The sequence below is a fragment of the Schistocerca piceifrons genome, chromosome 5 (genome assembly GCF_021461385.2).
Source record: "Schistocerca piceifrons isolate TAMUIC-IGC-003096 chromosome 5, iqSchPice1.1, whole genome shotgun sequence".
Taxonomy (NCBI): domain Eukaryota; kingdom Metazoa; phylum Arthropoda; class Insecta; order Orthoptera; family Acrididae; genus Schistocerca; species Schistocerca piceifrons.
Genome location: NC_060142.1, coordinates 627195780 through 627219083, shown reverse-complemented (window position 1 = coordinate 627219083; position 23304 = coordinate 627195780). Strand labels below are relative to the sequence as shown.

Sequence of the window (23304 nt, the reverse complement as noted above, 5' to 3'; positions counted from 1 at the left end):
GTCAATGGTTGAGCATTTTATTTAATATGCATAGAAATGAGGTTGGTAAAACTGTACCACTTTTTTAAATTTCACATTCATTTATATTCACCCTACTAAGAATGGAATGATAGCAGCAAATTGCCTTTCTTCACCCAATGGATTGTACATTTTTAATTTTAATTTAAAAAAGATTGAGAAACTAATTAAAAATGTTTATGCATGACAATGGTGATGTGATGTACATTCCCTTCATTACGAGGACGATGCCGCGCAGGATTAGCCGAGCGGTCTAGGGCGCTGCATTCACGGACTGTGCGGCTGATCCTGGCGGAGGTTCGAGTCCTCCCTCGGTCATGGGTGTGTGTGTTTGTACTTAGGATAATTTAGGTTAAGTCGTGTGTAAGCTTAGGGACTGATGACCTTAGCAGTTAAGTCCCTTAAGATTTCACACACATCTGAACATTTTATGAGGATGATGTTCTCGGGGCTCTTGGTAATTATGGGTAGAGATTAATATGGGACATTTATGTTAGCAGGTATTGATAGTGTAATGTAGGGGTTAGGAGTTGTGATGCCAGTTGGGCAAGGAAAGAATGGATTGGAACCTTCATTTTGGATGGGTAGGTTACGTTTTGGTTCAGGGGGGTGTTTGTGGTCTGGGAGGGTAGAGGATGGCTGTTTAAATGCAGGGCTGTGGCAGTGAGCCAGAGTTCTCGAGGACGGGAGAGACTGTAGGCAGTTGGGATTCGAGTTTACAGGAGGTGTAGAAGTGGCTGAGTGATAGCAGTATGACAGTTTCATTTAGATGCTGTAACAAGAATGGTAAAGGTTAAGGTGTCGCCACTGTTGCAGCACTGACGGTGATGACGCTGTCATCACTGTGGCTGCCTTCGGCATGTGGCGAGCGGCTGGCACTGGTCGCCATCTCGGTGTTGGCGCACTGCACGGTGCTGGTCTACCTCAGCTGGTGGCTGGAGGGCGGCGCCCGCGCACCTCGCATCGGTAAGTCGGCCAACTCTGTGCTGGCGCATTGCACGGCGCTGACCTGTCTCAGCTGGCGCCAGAGCACCTGCATTGTTCAGTCGCAACCAGCAAGCCAGACGTTGTGGCTCACCTTCCCCACTCCTCACTGACCTTCTTCTCATCTCTGAAATCTCGCTTATTGTTCTCAGATTTGAGTGAGGTGCTACAGCAGGTAGATACTGAACTTCCTTCATATTCTTGTGAGGCCTCAGGAATTGTGTTTCGTGCGTTTTTACTTACACGAGTAATGAAGCCCCTCCATGCGTACACTTCGGTTGCGACCAACACGAGAAGTTCTACTGTGACCTTGAAAGTCTACAACATCTTGTAAAACTTTAAGTGCAACTTCAAACAAATTATAAACAAGAATGAGATTTTCACTCTGTAGCAGAGTGTGCGCTGATATGAAACTTCCTGGCAGATTAAAACTGTGTGCCGGACCGAGACTCGAACTCAGGACCTTTGCCTTTCGCGGGCAAGTGCTCTACCAACTGAGCTACCCAAGAATGACTCACGCCCCGTCCTCACATCTTTACTTCCGCCAGTACCTCGTCTCCTACCTTCCAAACTTTACAGAAAGTCTCCTGCGAACCATGCAGGACTAGCACTCCTGAAAGAAAGGATGTTGCGGAAACATGGCTTAGCTTCTGTAAAGTTTGGAAGGTAGGACACGAGGTACTGGCGGAAGTAAAGCTGTGAGGACGGGGCGTGAGTCCTGCTTGGGTAGCTCAGTTGGCTGCCGGCACGGTAGCTCAGTGTGTTCGGTCAGAGGGCTGCGTGCTCTCTGTAATAAAAAAACTGAGTCAAGGAATCAACGATCAACTTGAACGGATGTGTTGTGACGTACGTCCGGTAGAGCACTTGCCCGCGAAAGGCAAAGGTCCCAAGTTCGAGTCTCAGTCCGGTACACGGTTTTAATCTGCCAGGAAGTTTCAAATTATGAACAAATTTCACTCTGAATTTATACCGAATTTTCAAATATGAGTCCCTGGACAAAACAATCTGGCTTGTAAACCTTAGGTACTGCCATGGAATAACTTTCGCAAACGCAATGGTGTCGTTTTCTATACAGCATTTCTAACTAGCACAGATTGAATGTGATGCATACTCGCTGCCTAAACAAAGGCGAAATGTATAATGAAAATTACCTTACAAGCCCGATTCGTGCAGTGCAAATGTGCTTGTCATCTGTTATAGTTATCACTTCAAAATTACTAAACAATGAGCTGTAGTGAACCTGTAAACACTGATTATGTAATGACTTAAGGCTGACAAAAGCCAGTATGGGCATTCAAAGATAGTAAATGAGGGACACACTGCAGAGAACAGGCAAAAGTGGTAGCGTTTAGGTGACCAGACTTAAACGGTAATGGTAGATGCCTGCCAACTGCAGAGGTTCTGGGCAGCTGTCCTAGGGGAGAAGTTTCACTCCAGAGAGTTAACTGGTGACTCCACCAACCGACCAGATGCTACTATACGGCATCACAGTAGAAGATGGTCACAAAAAGGCACATCTCAGAGAAAGAGGCGAGCTTCATACTTGCCCATGAGAACAGCAACGTCGGTGGGTTTCTGCAGGTTGGAATGCTACAACAGCGGTCCCCACTCACAAAGGGTCTGTGGCCGGCGCCAAGTGATGTAAAACGTTATTGTTACTAGCCACAAGAGGAAAGACAGTGACGTCGTTGCTACAAAACTTGGAGTTTTTTAATGTAAAGTCCAGAAACATCCCTGCCTACTGGGCAGAAGAACGAGGAATCCGAGTGTAGCTGCCCACAGCTGTCCTCGATGTTCAGAGCCACTCGTCAGATTGTCGGAAGCGTGTGAAGTGCCGGTTAATTGGTGGGCCGGCTATAGGTTGGGAGAAATAGTGCGCCGCCACAGTCGTTTATAAAGCCACGTTTTTGCATTATAAGGCAAGTGTGGCTGTTAGGTTGAAGGATGTTACATATGAACAGTAGGCCTATATCGTAAAGTCATTGCGTGGTAATGAAAGATGGTTAAATTTCCCAAAGTAAACGAATTCATTGTCTATTATTAACAAAAAATAATAACACAAAATAAAAAAAGTAAGCTATGCTAAATATGTAATAGTAGATCCTACATCAACAAGGGCGTTGCACAGGTAACACTATGGGAATTAAGAACGAAGTGTGCATGGAACTGGACCCTTCCAATAACAACGCATTTTCTGTAATGTGTACTACCAAGAAAGAGAGGGGGTGAGGGGAGAAGGGCGTACTTTGTGACCATCACTTACAAATTAAAGCCGGCCGCGGTGGTCTCGCGGTTAAGGCGCTCAGTCCGGAACCGCGCGACTGCTACGGTCGCAGGTTCGAATCCTGCCTCGGGCATGGATGTGTGTGATGTCCTTAGGTTAGTTAGGTTTAAGTAGTTCTAAGTTCTAGGGGACTGATGACCACAGATGTTAAGTCCCATAGTGCTCAGAGCCATTTGAACCATTTACAAATTAAAGAAAAAATAAATTTCGTTACTTGTTAACTTTAATTAATAACATCTTTTGAAACAAGTACTTACGTATAAGTAGTGTCTGAAAATTTATCATAGCACAATCTTAGCAATACCAACGCATTTTCTGTAAGGTATAAACAGAGAGGAGGGATAGTTTATGACCACCACAAAAAATTTAAAAAATAGAGATTTCGTTCATTGTCGTTGATTTTTATACACAGTATATTCCTTAATGTTATATGGATGTGTAAGAAGTGTCCTGAAAATGAAAATATGAATATGATATCTGTTGTGTATAGTCACATACATCACTAAAAATTATGTTTCTGGGTTACGTTTTTTTTAAAAAAAATTCAAAACAATTACGGTTTCTAATGTAACCAATAATTAAAACCAATAAATAATTTTTCAACATTTTAAAATATAAATTACACGACTAGATTATAATATTTCAAAAGATTCGCAGAAAAAACGCCCTTCCCCTCCCTCGGTTTTGCGAGGCTTAAATATCGGCAGCGTGACTACTATATTGAAAAACACCTAATATACTAACTGTAGCGTCAATATAAAATTTACTGCACTACATGTGAAATACGCTACTCGTAGACAAGAGCTTCTCAGTGGCAAAAACGGGTCTTCGCAATCACGCTGGAAAATCTTAACACCTCGGAATATTGTCACGTAGAAGAAGGTGTAATTAGATAAATGACGAGCACTAACTTCACTTAACGAAGGTTTATTCAGCACTTGCACATACAAGAGCGCGGAGCGAACTGCCTCCGGCCAGAACAAATACAGTATACATACAGCTACAGAACATTCCAGTACAATGTTGCTTGGCATTTGTGGATACTGCTAGAATGTACTCGAACAGAATATAGAAATTAAAATTGTTTAGTCCAGTTGAGTTTTGAACTCACGACCCTCCATGCAACACTTTAGTATCACAACCACTACACTACGGTGCTAGTCAGCTTCTTCTCCGACATTGCTCCCTCGTTAAGAGAACAGAGTCGCAGTGTTACGTCCTCCTAGTCCGGGAACGAGTCATCGATCCTGCATACTCCGACTTCCGATGCCTGATGCCTGATGTTCGCCCAGGCGGTGATGTTCTTAGAACTTCCCTTGCCGCTACGCTCTTCGTCACCTTTCCGCTTGTTGCCTGTCGCTGGAACTTTGAATTCACCCTGGGTTGCAGGATCCCATAGGTGTTCGGGCTCACATGTGGTTCCTCTTCGTCGAAACGTGTTGGCTCCAACTCGTCTAGGGGTTGAACGGCACGTGTCGCATAACACCCCCTAAATTAGACACTAGTGACCCTTTGGTTAAATTGTCTGGCTTATGGCAAGTTTGCGAAATACAAAGTCAATATAACATATAGTAACAGTAATAATAATATCGGGAACTAAACTAACGACCCATAAATTATGTAGGCCACACAGTTGCGATTTGGTTAAAATAATGTTTATTCAGAAAGCAAACAAACAGCGAAGTGGTCGTATTTAGAACTGCTACTACACTCGAGCACTTAACTATTTGACACAGTTCGATCATTCACAGTCTCATCGCGAAACACAAGTCCAGTACTCCACGTCGATATTTACCCAAAAAGTTACGAGTTCACATCAGGCGCGCGGCTGCTCTCCACTCAGAGACTAAGTCCCGCGATACCACACAACGCGAAATTTTCTAAGTCGTTTCACTTCCCAGCTGCCTAAAGACAGACCGCTTTCGCGTCTCAATCCGAACTGTACCCTTTGGTGTCTCCAGCCGAACTGTCCGCTTTCGCGTCTGCACCAGCACTGTCCCTCTGCCCGTCCCTGGCCGCGTTTCCCACGCGCCGAACATCCTCGCTGAACTGACTAGAGCAGTTCCCTATCCTGAAGCCGTCCATCTGATTGGCTACACCTTATTTTACATTATTTTGCATTTTAACATATTTAAATAATCTAAGCTTGACCACTTTCACGTGCTAGATAAAGTAACAGTAATATCCATTGTTAAATTCTTTGCTATGAACGTCACGACCAGTAGCCTTGCACCAATGTGCTTTCTGATAAATAAATAAAGAACAAAAGTAACTGTTATGCACTAAATTTTACAACAAATATTCTATTACCTAATGATTCAAGAAGGTGTCATGCTTGTCATCTTTCATTGTGTTTTGTGTGGAGGAAATGATGATCTGATGCTTAACTGAAAATAATGATAATTTAAATTTACTATATATTTTAAACAAATGAAGTTACAGAGTTGATATTTACAACATTTGTCATTTTAATGATGTGCTTCTATATGAAATGTCGATCGTTAAGATTGATGAAAGCGTTCAGATTTTAGCATTGAGATCTTTGTTACAAAACTTGTGAATTTCACTTTAACTGTAAACGCTAAACTATTATAGATATGATCAATATTAAAGTTTTATTGGGATCACCATGATAATTTATGAAGGATGGTAGATTAAAATTACTGTAGCTTCATTCCCTGCAATACTACAGTATTAAATAGTTTTCATAAATATTTCCCTTTATGACTGATCTTAGGTCCGCCATATTTAACACTGCTACATCTCCTTGGCCACAAACGGCTTCTACTGGGTTTCCGTATGACATGGGTTCTCGTCTGTCTCACACACACACTACAGCACTTAGGCCTCAATAGACAATAGACGCCTGTGAATTTCCCCATCTCGTGGTGAATCTGTGCTCTTTGTGGCACGCGGTTCTGGACGGCAGGGTTCGTTTCACAATTCCTGAAGGCTGACTCTTTCGACAATATACGAGGTGCATTCAAGTTCTAAGGCCTCCGATTTTTTTTCTAATTTACTCACCCGAAATCGATGAAACTGACGTTACTTCTCGACGTAATCGCCCTGCAGACGTACACATTTTTCACAACGCTGACGCCATGATTCCATGGCAGCGGCGAAGGCTTCTTTAGGAGTCTGTTTTGACCACTGGAAAATCGCTGAGGCAATAGCAGCACGGCTGGTGAATGTGCGGCCACGGAGAGTGTCTTTCATTGTTGGAAAAAGCCAAAAGTCACTAGGAGCCAGGTCAGGTGAGTAGGGAGCATGAAGAATCACTTCAAAGTTGTTATCACGAAGAAACTGTTGCGTAACGTTAGCTCGATGTGCGGGTGCGTTGTCTTGGTGAAACAGCACACGTGAAGCCCTCCCCGGACGTTTTTGTTGCAGTGCAGGGAGGAATTTGTTCTTCAAAACATTTTCGTAGGATTCACGTGTTACCGTAGTGCCCTTTGGAATGCAATGGGTAAGGATTACGCCCTCGCTGTCCCAGAACATGGACACCATCATTTTTTCAGCACTGGCGGTTACCCGAAATTTTTTTGGTGGCGGTGAATCTGTGTGCTTCCATTGAGCTGACTGGCGCTTTGTTTCTGGATTGAAAAATGGCATCCACGTCTCATCCATTGTCACAACCGACGAAAATAAAGTCCCATTCATGCTGTCGTTGCGCGTCAACATTGCTTGGCAACATGCCACACGGGCAGCCATGTGGTCGTCCGTCAGTATTCGTGGCACCCACCTGGATGACACATTTCGCATTTTCAGATCGTCATGCAGGATTGTATGCACAGAACCCACAGAAATGCCAACTCTGGAGGCGATCTGTTCAACAGTCATTCGGCGATCCCCCAGAACAATTCTCTCCACTTTCTCGATCATGTCGTCAGACAGACTTGTGCAAGCCCGAGGTTGTTTCGGTTTGTTGTCACACGATGTTCTGCCTTCATTAAACTGTCGCACCCATGAACGCACTTTTGACACATCCATAACTCCATCACTACATGTCTCCTTCAATTGTCAATGAATTTCAATTGGTTTCACACCACGCAAATTCAGAAAACGAATGATTGCACGCTGTTCAAGTAAGGAAAACTCGCCATTTTAAGTATTTAAAACAGTTCTCATTCTCGTCGCTGGCGGTAAAATTCCATCTGCCGTACGGTGCTGCCATCTCTGGGACGTATTGACAATGAACGCGGCCTCATTTTAAAACAATGCGCATGTTTCTATCTCATTCCAGTCCGGAGAAAAAAAATCGGAGGCCTTAGAACTTGAATGCACCTCGTAATAATCACAAAAACAAATTTGTGTCCAGAACCATATTTTCTATCCTGATCATGAACCTATGCAGGGTCCGCACCTAAGTGATACTAAAACCGAGTATCCTGATTTAAATGAAGAATTCTTGCATTCAAGTGTTTTAAAGTGATTTTTGCCTAATGTAAAAGGAGTAGTAAAAGTTAAAGTTAAAACCACAAAAGTGAAGTTAGATAGGATTTTGCTAAACTAGGCTTAAGTTATTACAAAGTATAGTTTTGTAAGAATACAGTGCAAGATTGTGTAAATATTATTGACTAAAATACCTTCTTCACAGGTGATAAAAGGGCAAATAAGTTAAGTTCATTTTTAAAAATAGTGTGGTTTTGGTTTCTATCATGAATGGTTCCTTTTTTGAAGTTAATTAAGCCAAGTGTTGGGTTTTATTCTCTTACAAAGTAAATTATGTACTACTCCAAGTGAAGTGAATGATTATCTTTTTGAATTAGCCTTTTCTACTGTAATAATCAGAGAGAGTTGACTAGAGAAACTATACTAGTTTATGGGTCTCCATCATATTCTCCACTTATTAGGAGAAAATTTGAACTACTACAGTTGCTAGGGAAAACTGATGTTTGTAGAGGAGCTTAAACAGTGTATTTATGAGATTATTCATCTTATTGATTTTTTGTGTCAGTTAAGATAAAAGCCCCTCATGTCCAAATTTAGTTCTGCACTTCATGCAGTAAAATTTAAGTATTTGATTAAGTAATGCTCTTGAGTGTAGCTGTCATTGGTATGATCTTGGTGCAAAGTTACTTCTTATAATTTACTGATGTGTGCGTTATTGGTAACTGCTGCTAAACACAGTTCAGAGTGCACTGTGTCAGATTTTATCCTGTTTGCTATTCAAAGGGAAAGCTCAACGAAAGTAACTTGAATAACCAATATTCAGTTTTCTTAAACGATACTTCTAAAATAATGTGCCTAATCGGGCTGGCGACTGTTCATTTTTCATTCTGTTTTGATGTTATCACTTCCATTAACTCCCAAGGTTAAAGGCCCTTTGATTTTTTTCTGTTAATTTCACCAAATTCAGAATTAAAGTCCAATACCTTTGGAGATAAGACACACGCATGTTCAGTTTTCAAAATCCTCCCAGAGGGTAACATTAGCTTGTTTCACGGCACGTTGGTGTTATACTATGGTGCTCTGGTTCAGGTTCATTATTTGGTCTAGCTTCACTTTCAAAACTCCTGGACGGTATAGTGATCTCACATTCCAAGTACTGATGAATAAATCCGATTTTTTTCTCTCTTTTCTTACTTCTCTTGTCTCCATCGTTTGGTTCCTGCCTTCCATTGCCTTGTCCATTCCATGTCTGTCTTATTTATCCATCTGGCTTTTCTTTGTTGACGTTTCGTAACAGGTGTCTTTTTTTTTTTTTTTTTTTTTTTTTTTTTTTTTTTTTTTTTTTTTTTTTTTTTTTTTTTTTTTACAGAGTGGGCCCTCAACTCTACATCTAACCTCTAATGGAGGACAGGAATTTTTTTTCTCAGAGTTTCCTTAGCCTTTGAAGACCCAACTCTCAGCTGCAAGGCAGTAGTTTGCTAGTTATGGTCCGTCTCGGGCATTTTATTTTCTTGGTGTCCACCATATAGGTGAACATTGTCCTATCTATCACGTGGGGATGCGTCCGATGGGATACTACCAACTCCACACAGGCATTTCAGCTATCTGGCAAGTTTAATCCGACTGAAGGAAAAAAGGTTACTCACTATGCAAAGTGACTTTCATGATCAATTTAATTAATTAGTCAGTCAATTTGATATCAAAGACATACTGCTGGGCTGGTGGAAGCGAGTGCAAGAGCATCACGGATATGATTCGCGAGCTGAAGTGGTAATCAGGCGTTTTTTCGTTGCGGTAAAATATTTTAACGAAATTTCAATCTCCCACCTAAACAAAGAGGGCTGACCGTCATCATAAAATCAGCTTTATCACAGAATTCTTAAGGTGGTACGTAGTATTGAAACTTCCCCTTTGGAAAATTATGTGTTACTGTGCTGGTAAACCTCTTACGTTATTTGATTCTCAAACAGCTGAGCGAAACTGAGCGTACTCAGACATTTCTCTCTTTACTTATTCTGATCATCACTAAACTGACACACAATATTTTTAGCGCAACGCAATCTGACTTTCAATAATCCCCACAAAAGAATGGCCCTGACTAACAATAACCTATACCTTTCATGAATCACTTACCTCACAAAAATCTTCGTTTCTCGAACTACTGCAATACAGCGAGCGCCAATACTGCCAGCTAAATAAAAGATTCAAACTACTGAAGGCACTAACTACTGATAGGCATAGTTAGCGAATGAAAGATTTTGATAGAGAACAAACAATGTATTTACCTTAATAGTGTTCAAAAGTCATAATATATATATCAGTTCATGACATCCAGTCTAACAAATTTCCTTTTTCTGACGTACACACGTCGAGATCGTCCGCTCTCAAAATTCCGCCATCTCTCTCCCCACATCCACCACTGCTGGCGGCTCACCTCCCAACTGCACAATGCTACGCGCTGTTCACATCCAACTGCCCAACACTACAATAGCAAATATTGCAACAATGCAAACCAGCCACAGACTGCACACAGCACAGTCAGTGATTTTCATACAGAGTGCTACGTGGCGTTACCAACATAAAAACCTAAACAGCCTACTTACAGTAATACCTAATATTTACTACTCCTCTCTGCTGCTTCTTTAAGAAACTTTGCATTTGTTTACTTTGACAGAGTTCGAATGTGCGGATGCATCCTGTGACAGAGGTAGAGCATGTTCTTATCACTCTGTCATTAGCCCAAAATGAGTTTAATTTTTTAGTCCTGTGCTGCAAGATGTAGCAGACATTAAGCTGATACAAACAGATTTTTTTTTAACTATGAGAGAATACTTAGAAGTAATATACCTATGCCATACTGTTGTACAGAATTTTCACAAAAATAATGATAAAAAATGCGTGTACGCTCCGCTTTCTTCTACCTTCGAAAATAACTCGTATAAAAGAGAGGACTCTACATTTTGCGTGGGAAACTCGATGTGTATGGACAACAACATCCCTGTCTAGGGCTGGGTAAAGTAGTTTTTTTGAAACTGGGGAGAATCTGTGTCAGAGGTGGAATTGCAGTTAGAAGTTTAGAACCGTGTGTCCAAGCCGCACCTACTTGTCTCACAGTGTCTGCAGCCAGTGGCTGGCCAGAAGCCACGGCTTAGTAGCCACTTGAGAGAGAGCGGAGGTGGGTGGTCTCCTGGGTATCAAATATCAAAGGACGCCGACTTTTGCTCTGCATTCGCTGGACTGAGCCGGTGGCGACACTCGAAGCGCCCTTTGGCCGGGTGAATAGCGAACTACTGCTCAGTACGAATCTGGCTACCTTCGTGATCGCGTGGGTCATAGGCAACTCGTGGAGGAGGGCCTCTGCACACAAGACCACCTATATGTGGCGAGTGTTTTTGCAATTTAATTACTCGATTTTCTTTCGCCTGTCTATACATGTGAGGATGGACCACGTCACTGTTTGTGACGTCACCATCAGTCAGTAGTTCCCGATGGTGCTTGGGTGCTGGGATCGCTGAATAGTTGCCCCCAGGCCTGGGCACTAGGCTTCCAGAAACCGTGGGAAGCAGACGTGTTGTCGCGACAGTCCCAGCAAAGTGCAGTGAAGGAGTCGTTTCTCTAACTTCATGCATCTGCTCAGTGCTGTTACCTGCTACATGTTTTATGGAGCCTGTTTGCTATATACAGGATGGTCCATTGATAGTGACCGGGCCAAATATCTCACGAAATAAGTATCAAACGAAAAAACTACAAAGAACGAAACTCGTCTAGCATGAAGGGAGAAACCAGATGGCGCTACGGTTGGCCCGCTATATGGCGCTGCCATAGGTCAAACGGATATCGACTGCATTTTTAAATAGGAAACCCCATTTTTTATTACACATTCGTGTAGTACGTAAAGAAATATGAATGTTTTAGTTGAACCACTTTTTTCGTTTTGTGGTAGATGGCGCTGTAAGAGTCACAAACATATGGCTCACAGTTTTAGACGAACAGTTGGTAACAGGTAGGTTTTTTAAATTAAAATACAGAACGTAGGTACGTTTGAACATTTTATTTCGGTTGTTCCAATGTGATACATGTACCTTTGTGAACTTATCATTTCTGAGAACGCATGCTGTTACAGCGTGATTACCTGTAAATACCACATTAATGCAATAAATGCTCAAAATGATGTCCGTCAACCTCAATGCATTTGACAATACGTGTAACGACATTCCTCTCAACAGCGAGTAGTTCGCTTTCCGTAATGTTCGCACATGCATTGACAATGCGCTGACGCATGTTGTCAGGCGTTGTCGGAGGATCACGATAGCAAATATCCTTCAACTTTCCTCACAGAAAGAAATCCGGGGACGTCAAATCCGGTGAACGTGAGGGCCATGGTATGGTGCTTCGACGACCAATCCACCTGTCATGAAATATGCTATTCAATACCGCTTCAACCGCACGTGAACTATGTGCCGGACATCCATCATGTTGGAAGTACATCGCCATTCTGACACACAGTGAAACATCTTGTAGTAACATCGGCAGAACATTACGTAGGAAATCAGCATACATTGCACCATTTAGATTGCCATCGATAAAATGGGGGCCAATTATCCTTCCTCCCATAATGCCGTGCCACACATTAACCCGCCAAGGTCGCTGATGTTCCACTTGTCGCAGCCATTGTGGATTTTCCGTTGCCCAATAGTGCATATGATGCCGATTTTACGTTACCGCTGTTGGTGAATTCCGCTTCGTCGCTAAATAGAAGGGATGCAAAAAAATCTGTCATCGTCCCGCAATTTCTTTCTTGCGCCCAGTGGCAGAACTGTACACGACGTTCAAAGTCGTCGCCATGCAATTCCTGGTGCACAGAAATATGGTACGGGTGCAATCGATGTTGATGTAGCATTCTCAACACCGACGTTTTTGATTCCCGATTTTCGCGAAATTTGTCTGGTACTGATGTGCGGATTAGTCGCGACAGCAGCCTGGGCATCATCATTTGTTGCAGGTCGTGGTTGACGTTTCACACCTGGCTGAACACTTTGTTTCCTTAAATAACGTAACTATCCGGCGAACGGTCCGGACACTTGGATGATGTCGTCCAGGATACCGAGCAGCATACATAGCACACGCCCGTTGGGCATTTTGATCACAACAGCCATACATCAACTCGATATCGACCTTTTCCGCAATTGGTAAACAGTCCATTTTAAAACGGGTAATGTATCACGAAGCAAATACCGTCCGCACTGGCGGAATGTTACGTGATACCACGTACTTATACGTTTGTGACTATTACAGTGCCATCTATCACAAAGCGAAAAAAGTGGTCCAACTAAAACATTCATATTTCTTTACGTACTACACGAATAATAATGGGGGTTCCTATTTCAAAAAACGCAGTTGATATCCGTTTGACAAATGGCAGCGCCATCTAGCGGGCCAACCATAGCGCCATCCGGTTTCCCCCTTTAAGTTAGACAAGTTTCGTTCTTTGTAGTTTTTTCGTTTGATGCTTATTTCGTGAGATATTTGGCGCGGTCACGATCAATGGACCGCCCTGTATGTATTAGCTGTGGTTCTTGGCGACCTTTGTGGAATGTTTAGGTCTTTATTAGCGAAGTATTTTTTTGTGATACGTTATTCTCGCTGCCAATCAGTAGCATTGTAATCAGAGCAAGAGATCACAAATGGTTCAAATGGCTCTGAGCACTATGGGACTTAACATCTGAGGTCATCAGTCCCCTAGAACTTAGAACTACTGAAACCTAAGTAACCTAAGGACATCACACACATCCATGTCCGAGGCAGGATTCGAATCTGCGACCGTAGCGGTCGCGTGGTTCCAGACTGAAGCGCCTAGAACCGCTCGGCCACAGCGTCCGGCGAGGACATCACATCTGATGTTTCTGGCAGAGGAAAGCTAGCGCTTTCCACCACCTCCTATCTGTCGGCACAACCGCGCGAAGAGCTGTTCGGGGACCGGTTTGCACGCCACACGAGTCGGCGCTGCGTGTGGCCCTCTCTCCCGAGCTGAGACTTCAGACCTACGACAAGTGTTTTTTACTACAAGTTGCAATATTCTACACAGTCAATCGACTCGTTGATACATTTCCTACCAAATATGCAAGTGATGAATTAAAAGTGTCTCAACATCTCTGTGGAATCGATGGGATGTGGCATTCATGCAGTGAGGATTTTGATCTAAATGTACCAGTATCGACAGGATGTGACGTCATGTCATAAGAGTGGGGCACCACAACTGAATTGTTTCCCACCAGGGAGGATCTTTGTTTATCACAAACTGACTAAGTAAACGACATGTAGCAACATATTATTGACACTGATTTCAATTTCGTGTCGTGAGATTCCTCCTGTCCAGCACGGATTGAATCTTTTCCCCAATAATTTCCAGATGGGGAAGGGTGGGGTGATGTGGGGAAGGGGAAGGGAGGGCTGGGGGACTTTCCAGGAAGGGGAAATGGGCTCATGGCTGTGGGATTTCCCAGGAGGAGGGAAGGGCTCTGAAGAAATGTCCCTTTTCCCAGAGTGGTGGGGAGCAGGTGGTGGTGGTGGTTAGTGTTTAACGTCCCGTCGACAACGAGGTCATTAGAGACGGAGCACAAGCTCGGGTTAGGGAAGGATTGGGAAGGAAATCGGCCGTGCCCTTTCAAAGGAACCATCCTGGCATTTGCCTGAAACGATTTAGGGAAATCACGGAAAACCTAAATCAGGATGGCTGGAGACGGGATTGAACCGTCGTCCTCCCGAATGCGAGTCCAGTGTGCTAACCACTGCGCCACCTCGCTTGGCGGGGTGGGGTGGGGTGGGGTGGGGGTTTCTCAGAAGAATGAATTACCTCCAGGGGATCATAAATCAATTAGCATAACGTTACGTATCCCCAAGGAGTCAGAAACCACTTGGCAGAAGAATAGGTTAAGAGAAGGCGATGGGTGTGTGGGGTGGAGGGTTGAAAAATTTATTATTGTATTTCTAATGTATTTCCATTCTGAACACAGGCTTCTAACTACAATGTTGGCAACCAGAAAGTGATTAGCAAAAACGTGATGCCTGTAATTAGTGTTCACTGTGCCCATTCTGAAGGAGAATTAGAGTTATTGATTATTGAAGTTCATTACTTTGAGGATTTAGGATGATGTCTGGGAGTCATAGAAAATGCAGTTTACTATAAAAATTTTCACTATATTCTGAAAACGATAAAGCGTAAAATTCCAGGTAAATGATTACCCATATCAGCTATTGTACTATCAGAGCTGTTCAGAGTCTACTAACAAAAAAAAAAAAAAAAAAAAACGTTCAAATGGCTCTGAGCACTATGGGACTTAACATCTATGGTCATCAGTCCCCTAGAACTTAGAACTACTTACACCTAACTAACCTAAGGACAGCACACAACACCCAGAGTCTATTGCGTGGATTCTATTATCCCTAGATAACGAAACTGTTCAATAATCGTTATCGATGTAAATGTTCAAAGTGAATGCTCGCCAAAGTTTGATGTTAATACTCTTCAAACGCCACGCTAATAATGGTAGAAGGTCTGTCCTGTGACGACACGTGAAAATACGACATACGCAAACTGGCAATAAATCATTGGAATGGTTCCGTTATTAACACTTTACCCCAATGTGAACTCATTGTTAACTGCACATCGAGTTACGTACTACGGCATCCAAGGCTGTTCCTGGCAACTGCACGGAGTGCGCGCTGATACGAATCTAGAAGAGAACTGGGGCCTAACTCTATCTCGCTGCTCTTATTTGTATAGCCGCGGTGCGGACCGCCGAAGGCATAGCCTTACTGACTAGCCGCTGGGCTAGCAAAACACCACTTCAAGTAACTAAATAATTAACTCCAGGATGATATTTTCACTCTGCAGCGGAGTGTGCGCTGATATGAAACTTCCTGGCAGATTAAAACTGTATGCCCGACCGAGACTCGAACTCGGGACCTTTGCCTTTCACGGGCAAGTGCTCTACCATCTGAGCCACCGAAGCACGACTCACGCCCGGTCTCACAGTTTTACTTCTGCCAGTATCTCGTCTCCTACCTTCCAAGCTTTACAGAAGCTCTCCTGCGAACCTAGCAGAACTAGCACTCCTGAAAGAAAGGATACTGCGGAGACATGGCTTAGCCACAGCCTGGGGGATGTTTCCAGAATGATATTTTCACTCTGCAGCGGAGTGTGCGCTGATATGAAACTTCCTGGCAGATTAAAACTGTGTGCCCGACCGAGACTCGAACTCGGGACCCAGGCTGTGGCTAAGCCATGTCTCCGCCGTATCCTTTCTTTCAGGAGTGCTAGTTCTGCAAGGTTCGCAGGAGTGCTTCTGTAAAGTTTGGAAGGTAGGAGACGAGATACTGGCAGAAGTAAAACTGTGAGACGGGGCGTGAGTTGTGGTTCGGTAGCTCAGATGGTAGAGCACTTGCCCGCGAAAGGCAAAGGTCCCGAGTTCGACTCTCGGTCGGGCACACAGTTTTAATCTGCCAGGAAGTTTCAAATAATTAACTGCTTCATTCGCTGAAGGCCAATGAAGCTCTCGATTTAATTGTGCAATCAGCACACAGTAAGTATCTATAATAAAATTTTAATGTGGCTAGGTTAAATACTTTTGGGGAGAGAATTATTTTAGTTGTACCGCACGCAATAGATGAGCTCTGAACTTCCCATTTAGAGAGACGCTACAGCTATAGTTTTATAGCTACCTTTTAGAAACTTCTCACATCTTTGTTATTATAGCGAATCTCCATCCTACCTAAATCTAAACATCCTAGCTTTATCTAATCACTTACTTAATCTATCTTGCTTCCGAACTTTTAGGACACAAAAACAGAAAATCGTGAATTTCAACCAAAATATTACTTTGGGAGATGCAGCATGCTGTTTCCATTAAATTGCAATGAAAAAGGAATCTGAATATAAATTTTGAAGTTTCTAGCTCCTTCCTGTTGTTCCGATGATTTTTACGTAATTTCGAAAACTGTTGAAGTTGCTTAACTGAAAGTTAACACATTATTATTTTAGCATCACTCCTGACGTGCTATCAACTTTTCAGATTATTTACTTTATTTTTAAGGTATTGCGTAAAATTAGTGACGTCATAGCTAGTTAGAGTGGACTAGGCTGGCACACAATGGAAAGCACATGAATTTTATATGGCATGAGTAGGCTGCTTCCGTACATGTGGTTTAATTGATCAATTTGATTAATTATCGTATCAATTGGATATCAGAAGTGCACCAGAACGATCTACTAACCAATCTTCAGTATTCTTCCGTAGCACCGCTTTTCAGAATATTCTATTCTATTCTTTTCTGAACTATTTATTGTCTGCGTTTCACTTCTGACACACCAGACAAATACCTTTAGAAAAGACTTCTTAACATTTAAATTTACATTATATGTTAACGAATTCCTCTTTTGAAAATGCTTTTCACACTATAGCCAGTCTGCATTTTAGATCCTCTCTGCTTTGGTCATCGTGAGTTATTTTGTTATTCAAATAGCAAAACCCATCTGCCAGTAAAGTTAATGGCATTAGTACAATAATCATGTATAGTGTACGAGGAGTTTGGCTGAGACTGGAGAGTGTGGGAGTGTGGTGTGCCCACAGTGGTGTTCCACCGGGACGGGCTGTGCGCGGCAGGGGCGGCGCTGCTGGTGCTGGTGGCGGCGCAGCGCCTGCAGGCGTCCCGGCGCGCCGCCCCCAGCTGGCTGTCGGCCGGCCTCGCGCGGCTCCGGGCGTCGCCCGCCGGTCCGCTGCTGCTGCCCCCTGCCGCCCAACAGGTGAGCCACGCGCACCGCCCACAACTCTGCACCAGTTGCTTTACGAGTACACTAGACTAGAGATGGGCAAACTCGTTCATCCTTGGGAACTAGTTCACTGCTGATCGTTCTTTTTAGGGAACCGTTCACTTTTTACTCGTTCACCGTTCATTTGTGGTTGTTATATGGTTCTTAAAATAGGAGTGCGGGTAAGCTACTACAAACAGCATAGTATACGCATTATTGTGGCCAAGATAGACACGAAGCCCACACTAGTACAAGTTTATATGCCAACTAGCTCTGCAGATGATGAAGAAATTAATGAAATGTATGATGACATAAAAGAAATTATTCAGGTAGTGAAGGGAGACGAAAATTTAATAGTCATGGGTGACTGGAATTCGAGAGTAGGAAAAGAGAGAGAAGGAAACATAGTAGGTGAATATGGATTGGGGCTAAGAAATGAAAGAGGAAGCCGTCTGGTAGAATTTTGCACAGAGCATAACTTAATTATAGCCAACACTTGGTTCAAGAATCATAAAAGAAGATTGTACACATGGAAGAGTCCTGGAAATACTAGAAGATATCAGATAGCTTATATAATGGTAAGACAGAGATTTAGATTGGTTGGTTGGTGGGATTAAAGGGACCAGACTGCGACGGTCATCGGTCCCCAGAGATTTAGGAACCAGGTATTAAATTGTAAGACATTTCCAGGGGCAGATGTGGACTCTGACCACAATCTATTGGTTATGAGCTGTAGATTAAAACTGAAGAAACTGGAAAAAGGTGGGAATTTAAGGAGATGGGATCTGGACGAACTGATTAAACCAGAGGTTGTACAGAGTTTCAGGGAGAGCATAAGGGAACAATTGTCACAAATGGGGGAAAGAAATACAGTAGAAGAAGAATGGGTAGCTCTGAGGGATGAAGTAGTGAAGGCAGCAGATGATTAAGTACGTAAAAAGACGAGGGCTAGTAGAAATCTTTGGGTAACAGAAGAAATATTGAATTTAATTGATGAAAGGAGAAAATATATAAATGCAGTAAATAAAGCAGTCAAAAAGGAATACAAACGTCTCAAAAATGAGATCGACAGGAAGTGCAAAATGGCTAAGCAGGGATGGCTAGAGGGCAAATGTAAGGATGCAGAGGCTTATCTCACTAGGGGTAAGATAGATACTGCCTACAGGACAATTAAAGAGACCTTTGGAGAAAAGAGAACCACTTGCATGAATATCAAGAGCTCAGATGGAAACCCAATTCTAAGCAAAGAAGGGAAAGCAGAAAGGTGGAAGGAGTATATAGAGTGACTATACAAGGGCGACGTACTTGTGGACAATATTCTGGAAATGGAAGAGAATGTAGATGATGACGAAATGGGAGATACAATACTGCGTGAAGAGTTTGACAGTGCACTGAAAGACCTGAGTCGAAACAAGAGCCCGGGAGCAGACAACATTCCACTAGAACTACTGACGGCCTTGGGAGAACCAGTCCTGACAAAACTCTACCATCTGGTGAGCAAGATGTATGAGACAGGCGAAATACCTTCAGACTTCAAGAAGAATATAATAATTCCAACCCAAAAGAAAGCAGGTGTTGACAGATGTGAAAATTACCGAACAATCAGTTTAATAAGCCACAGCTGCAAAATACTAACGCGAATTCTTTACAGGCGAATGGAAAAACTAGTAGGAGACAGCCTTGGGGAAGATCAGTTTGGATTCCGTAGAAATATTGGAACACGTGAGGCAATGCTGACCTTACGACTAATCTTAGAAGAAAGATTAAGGAAAGGCGAACCTACGTTTCTAGCATTTGTAGACTTGGAGAAAGCTTTTGACAATGTTGACTGGAATACTCTCTTTCAAATTGTAAAGGAGGCAGGGGTAAAATACAGGGAGCGAAAAGCTATTTACAGTTTGTATAGAAAGCAGATGGCAGTTATGAGAGTCGAGGGACATGAAATGGAAGCAGCGGTTGGGAAGGGAGTGAGACAGGGTTGTAGCCTCTCCCCGATGTTATTCAATCTGTATGTTGAGCAAGCAATAAAGGAAACACAAGAAAAGTTCGGAGTAGGTATTAAAATCCATGGAGAAGAAATAAAAACTTTGAGGTTCGCCGATGACATTGTATTTCTGTCAGAGACAGCAATGGACTTGGAAGAGCAGTTGAATGGAATGGACAGTGTCTTGAAAGGAGCGTATAAGATGAACATCAACAAAAGCGAAACGAGGATAATGGAATGTAGTCGAATTAAATCGGGTGATGCTGAGGGCATTAGATTAGGAAATGAGACACTTAAAGTAGTAAAGGAGTTTTGCTATTTGGAGAGGAAAATAACTGATGATGGTCGAAGTAGAGAGGATATAAAATATAGACTGGCAATGGGAAGGAAAGCGTTTCTAAAGAAGAGAAATTTGTTAACATCGAGTATAGATTTAAGTGTCAGGAAGTCGTTTCTGAAAGTATTTATATGGATGGTGGTGGTTGTTGGGATGTTTAAGGGGGACTAAACAGCTAAGGTCATCAGTCCCCCAATTTATATGGAGTGTAGCCATGTATGGAAGTGAAACATGGACGATAAATAGTTTGGACAAGAAGAGAATAGAAGCTTTCAAAATGCGGTGCTACTGAAGAATGCTGAAGATTAGATGGGTAGATCACATAACTAATGTGGAGGTGTTGAATAGAACTGGGGAGGCGAGGAGTTTGTGGCACAACTTGACTAGAAGAAGGAACCGGTTGGTAGGACATGTTCTGAGGCATCAAGGCATCACAAATTTAGCATTGGAGGGCAGCGTGGAGGGTAAAAATCATAGAGGGAGACCAAGAGATGAATACACTAAACAGATTCAGAAGGACGTAGGTTGCAGTAAGTACTGGGAGATGAAGAAGCTTGCACAGGATAGAGTAGCATGGAGAGCTGCATCAAACCAGTCTCTGGACTGAAGACCGCAACTACAACAACATATGGTTCTTATGAAAAACTGAAAACTAGTAGTGTAGGTGACTGAAGGATGGAGGGCACCAAGGGGGGGCACTTGCCTCCCCCCTGGAGTATGGAGTTTTTATTTATTACAGAACTCTTACACACTTTTAGAAGTAATTTCTGTGATTGTGTAGAACCTCTCGTTTAGCCAACCGTAGCCTTGTGTGGCTGATCGCAGGGAAATAATATAGGGTGGCGTACGGAAAACCGGGCCAGAATACAGACTGCTAGCCAATTACGGAAGATGTGTTGCCTGTTACGAGCAGATACAACAAACAGGAAAACATGTAATAACTACGCAGTGAAGAAATAACAATCTAATGCAAGCAACAATTGCGAAACAATCGATGACGATGTGTAGAGAGCTGGAGCAGACAACATGAAAATCGCACGCGACGCACATGGGCTATAGCTCATGTAGTCTTCTAAAACTGTTGTGGCTGTTTCCCAACCTAGTAGACGACAAATGTCTTGTATAAAATTCTTCGTCTCGGCTTCTACTACATTGCTATGCTACGTTTTAAATAATAATCGTTTTCACCCTATATATACTTCACGTTGTCTCTGAGTTCGTAGGCGAATTAGAGGCTTTATGGAAGCATAAAATAAAATGTGGTTTTCTCATACTTGCGTCAGACGCTTAGTAAAAATTAAGTTTTTATGTTGCATTATTAAAGTTAATGCAGCAATGATAATAATAATTAAGTGCGCAGTAATAAAGTTTTTGGTTTGAAAGCTCCTTCTGAACAAATGTTTTTGAGATAATAAGTAAATACGATTTTATGGCAATCTAAGTCTTTTCAAATGGAGAGGCACCGCTTTTCCTACTGAGCCAAAATGACCCACAACCCACCTTTTTTTTTCAAAGAAACCTAACTAGCAGGTAATGCAAATTGGAAACAACCATACTTAAAAATAATTAGAGCCTTCCTAAATGTAACGTTTTGTATACGAAAGATACACGAAAATCGTTTTATACGAATTATCTTACACTAAAAATTAAGCAAATTATTGAAAGTTAGCTGCTAAATCAAGTCGATGAAACCAAAAAATATATGAATAACAAAAAAAAACTTGCCTTGTTATAAGTATGTCTTCTGCTGTTCATCGATATAATAAAGTGAGCTGATATGCCCTTTTGTTACCTGAAAAGACGTACCTATTACATACAACGTAATTTTTGTGTAATTCACGTAACTATAAAATACTTTTTGCTTACCGGTCGTGGACGCTGAATAACCAGAACAAAGTGCAAGAACAGTTTGGAACACATGTAAAATGGGCGAGCGCAGTGAACGAAACGAACAACTGGATACTGAACTAACTAGGAGCAGTGGAACTGAGACAGGTGGTCATGCGAAGAACGACGAGGGAGACCGAGACTGAAACGAGCACGGAACCGAGGCTGGAACGAGAATTGTCGAAGTGACTGCCGCGACCGAAGTGAACTGGTGAACTATGAACCGATCGTTCCTCGTTCCTGGGAACTATAAGTAGACCGCTGCGACCGAAGTGAACTATGAACCGATCGTTCCTTGGAATTCGTTCCTCGGTCCTTTCCTTCATCTTCATGAACCGCTCCTTTGCACCAGTTCGTTCACGAACTACCCATCTCTACACTAGACGAAGTGTCAGTTACCCCCAAAAGCCTCAGTTCGGCGAGGAACACAGTAGTTTCTTCCTGTATTTCAAATCCAGGGGATGTCACTGACTTCCGACTAGATCCTGCACAACTAGCAGCCTGGAGGCACGTCGATGGCAACGTTTCACCCACCGTCCCAAATAGTTCGGGGTAGTGTTCGTAAAAAGACGAGGGCTAATAGAAATCCTTGGGTAACAGAAGAAATATTGAATTTAATTGATGAAAGGAGAAAGTATAAAAATGCAGTAAATGAAGCAGGCAAAAAGGAATACAAACGTCTCAAAAATGAGATCGAGAGGAAGTGCAAAATGGCTAAGCAGGGATGGCTAGAGGACAAATGTAAGGATGTAGAGGCTTGTTTCACTAGGGGTAAGATAGATACTGCCTACAGGAAAATTAAAGAGACCTTTGGAGAGAAGAGAACCACTTGTATGAATATCAAGAGCTCAGATGGCAACCCAGTTCTAAGCAAAGAAGGGAAGGCAGAAAGGTGGAAGGAGTATATAGAGGGTTTATACAAGGGCGATGTACTTGAGGACAATATTATGGAAATGGAAGAGGATGTAGATGAAGATGAAATGGGAGATACGATACTGCGTGAAGAGTTTGACAGAGCACTGAAAGACCTGAGTCGAAACAAGGCCCCGGCAGTAGACAACATTCCATTAGAACTACTGACGGCCTTGGGAGAGCCAGTCCTGACAAAACTCTACCATCTGGTGAGCAAGATGTATGAGACAGGTGAAATATCCTCAGACTTCAAGAAGAATATAATAATTCCAATCCCAAAGAAAGCAGGTGTTGACAGATGTGAAAATTACCGAACTATCAGTTTAATAAGTCACAGCTGCAAAATACTAACGCGAATTCTTTACAGACGAATGGAAAAACAGGTAGAAGCGGACCTCGGGGAAGATCAGTTTGGATTCCGTAGAAATGTTGGAACACGTGAGGCAATACTAACCTTACGACTTATCTTAGAAGAAAGATTAAGAAAAGGCAAACCTACGTTTCTGGCATTTGTAGACTTAGAGAAAGCTTTTGACAATGTTGACTGGAATACTCTCTTTCACATTCTAAAGGTGGCAGGGGTAAAATACAGGGAGCGAAAGGCTATTTACAATTTGTACAGAAACCAGATGGCAGTTATAAGAGTCGAGGGGCATGAAAGGGAAGCAGTGGTTGGGAAAGGAGTGAGACAGGGTTGT

General features: G+C 42.6%; 1 protein-coding gene across 1 annotated transcript in view; it reads left to right on the top strand.

Moving 5' to 3' along the window:
• Window positions 1-23304, top strand: part of LOC124799170 (neuronal acetylcholine receptor subunit alpha-4-like) — a 189837-nt gene that overhangs the window by 135320 nt on the left and 31213 nt on the right. The window contains exons 7-8 of the mRNA XM_047262708.1: window positions 835-984; window positions 17308-17480. Of these exons, the coding sequence (XP_047118664.1) occupies window positions 835-984; window positions 17308-17480 (323 nt within the window). The remainder of the gene's footprint in view (window positions 1-834; window positions 985-17307; window positions 17481-23304) is intronic.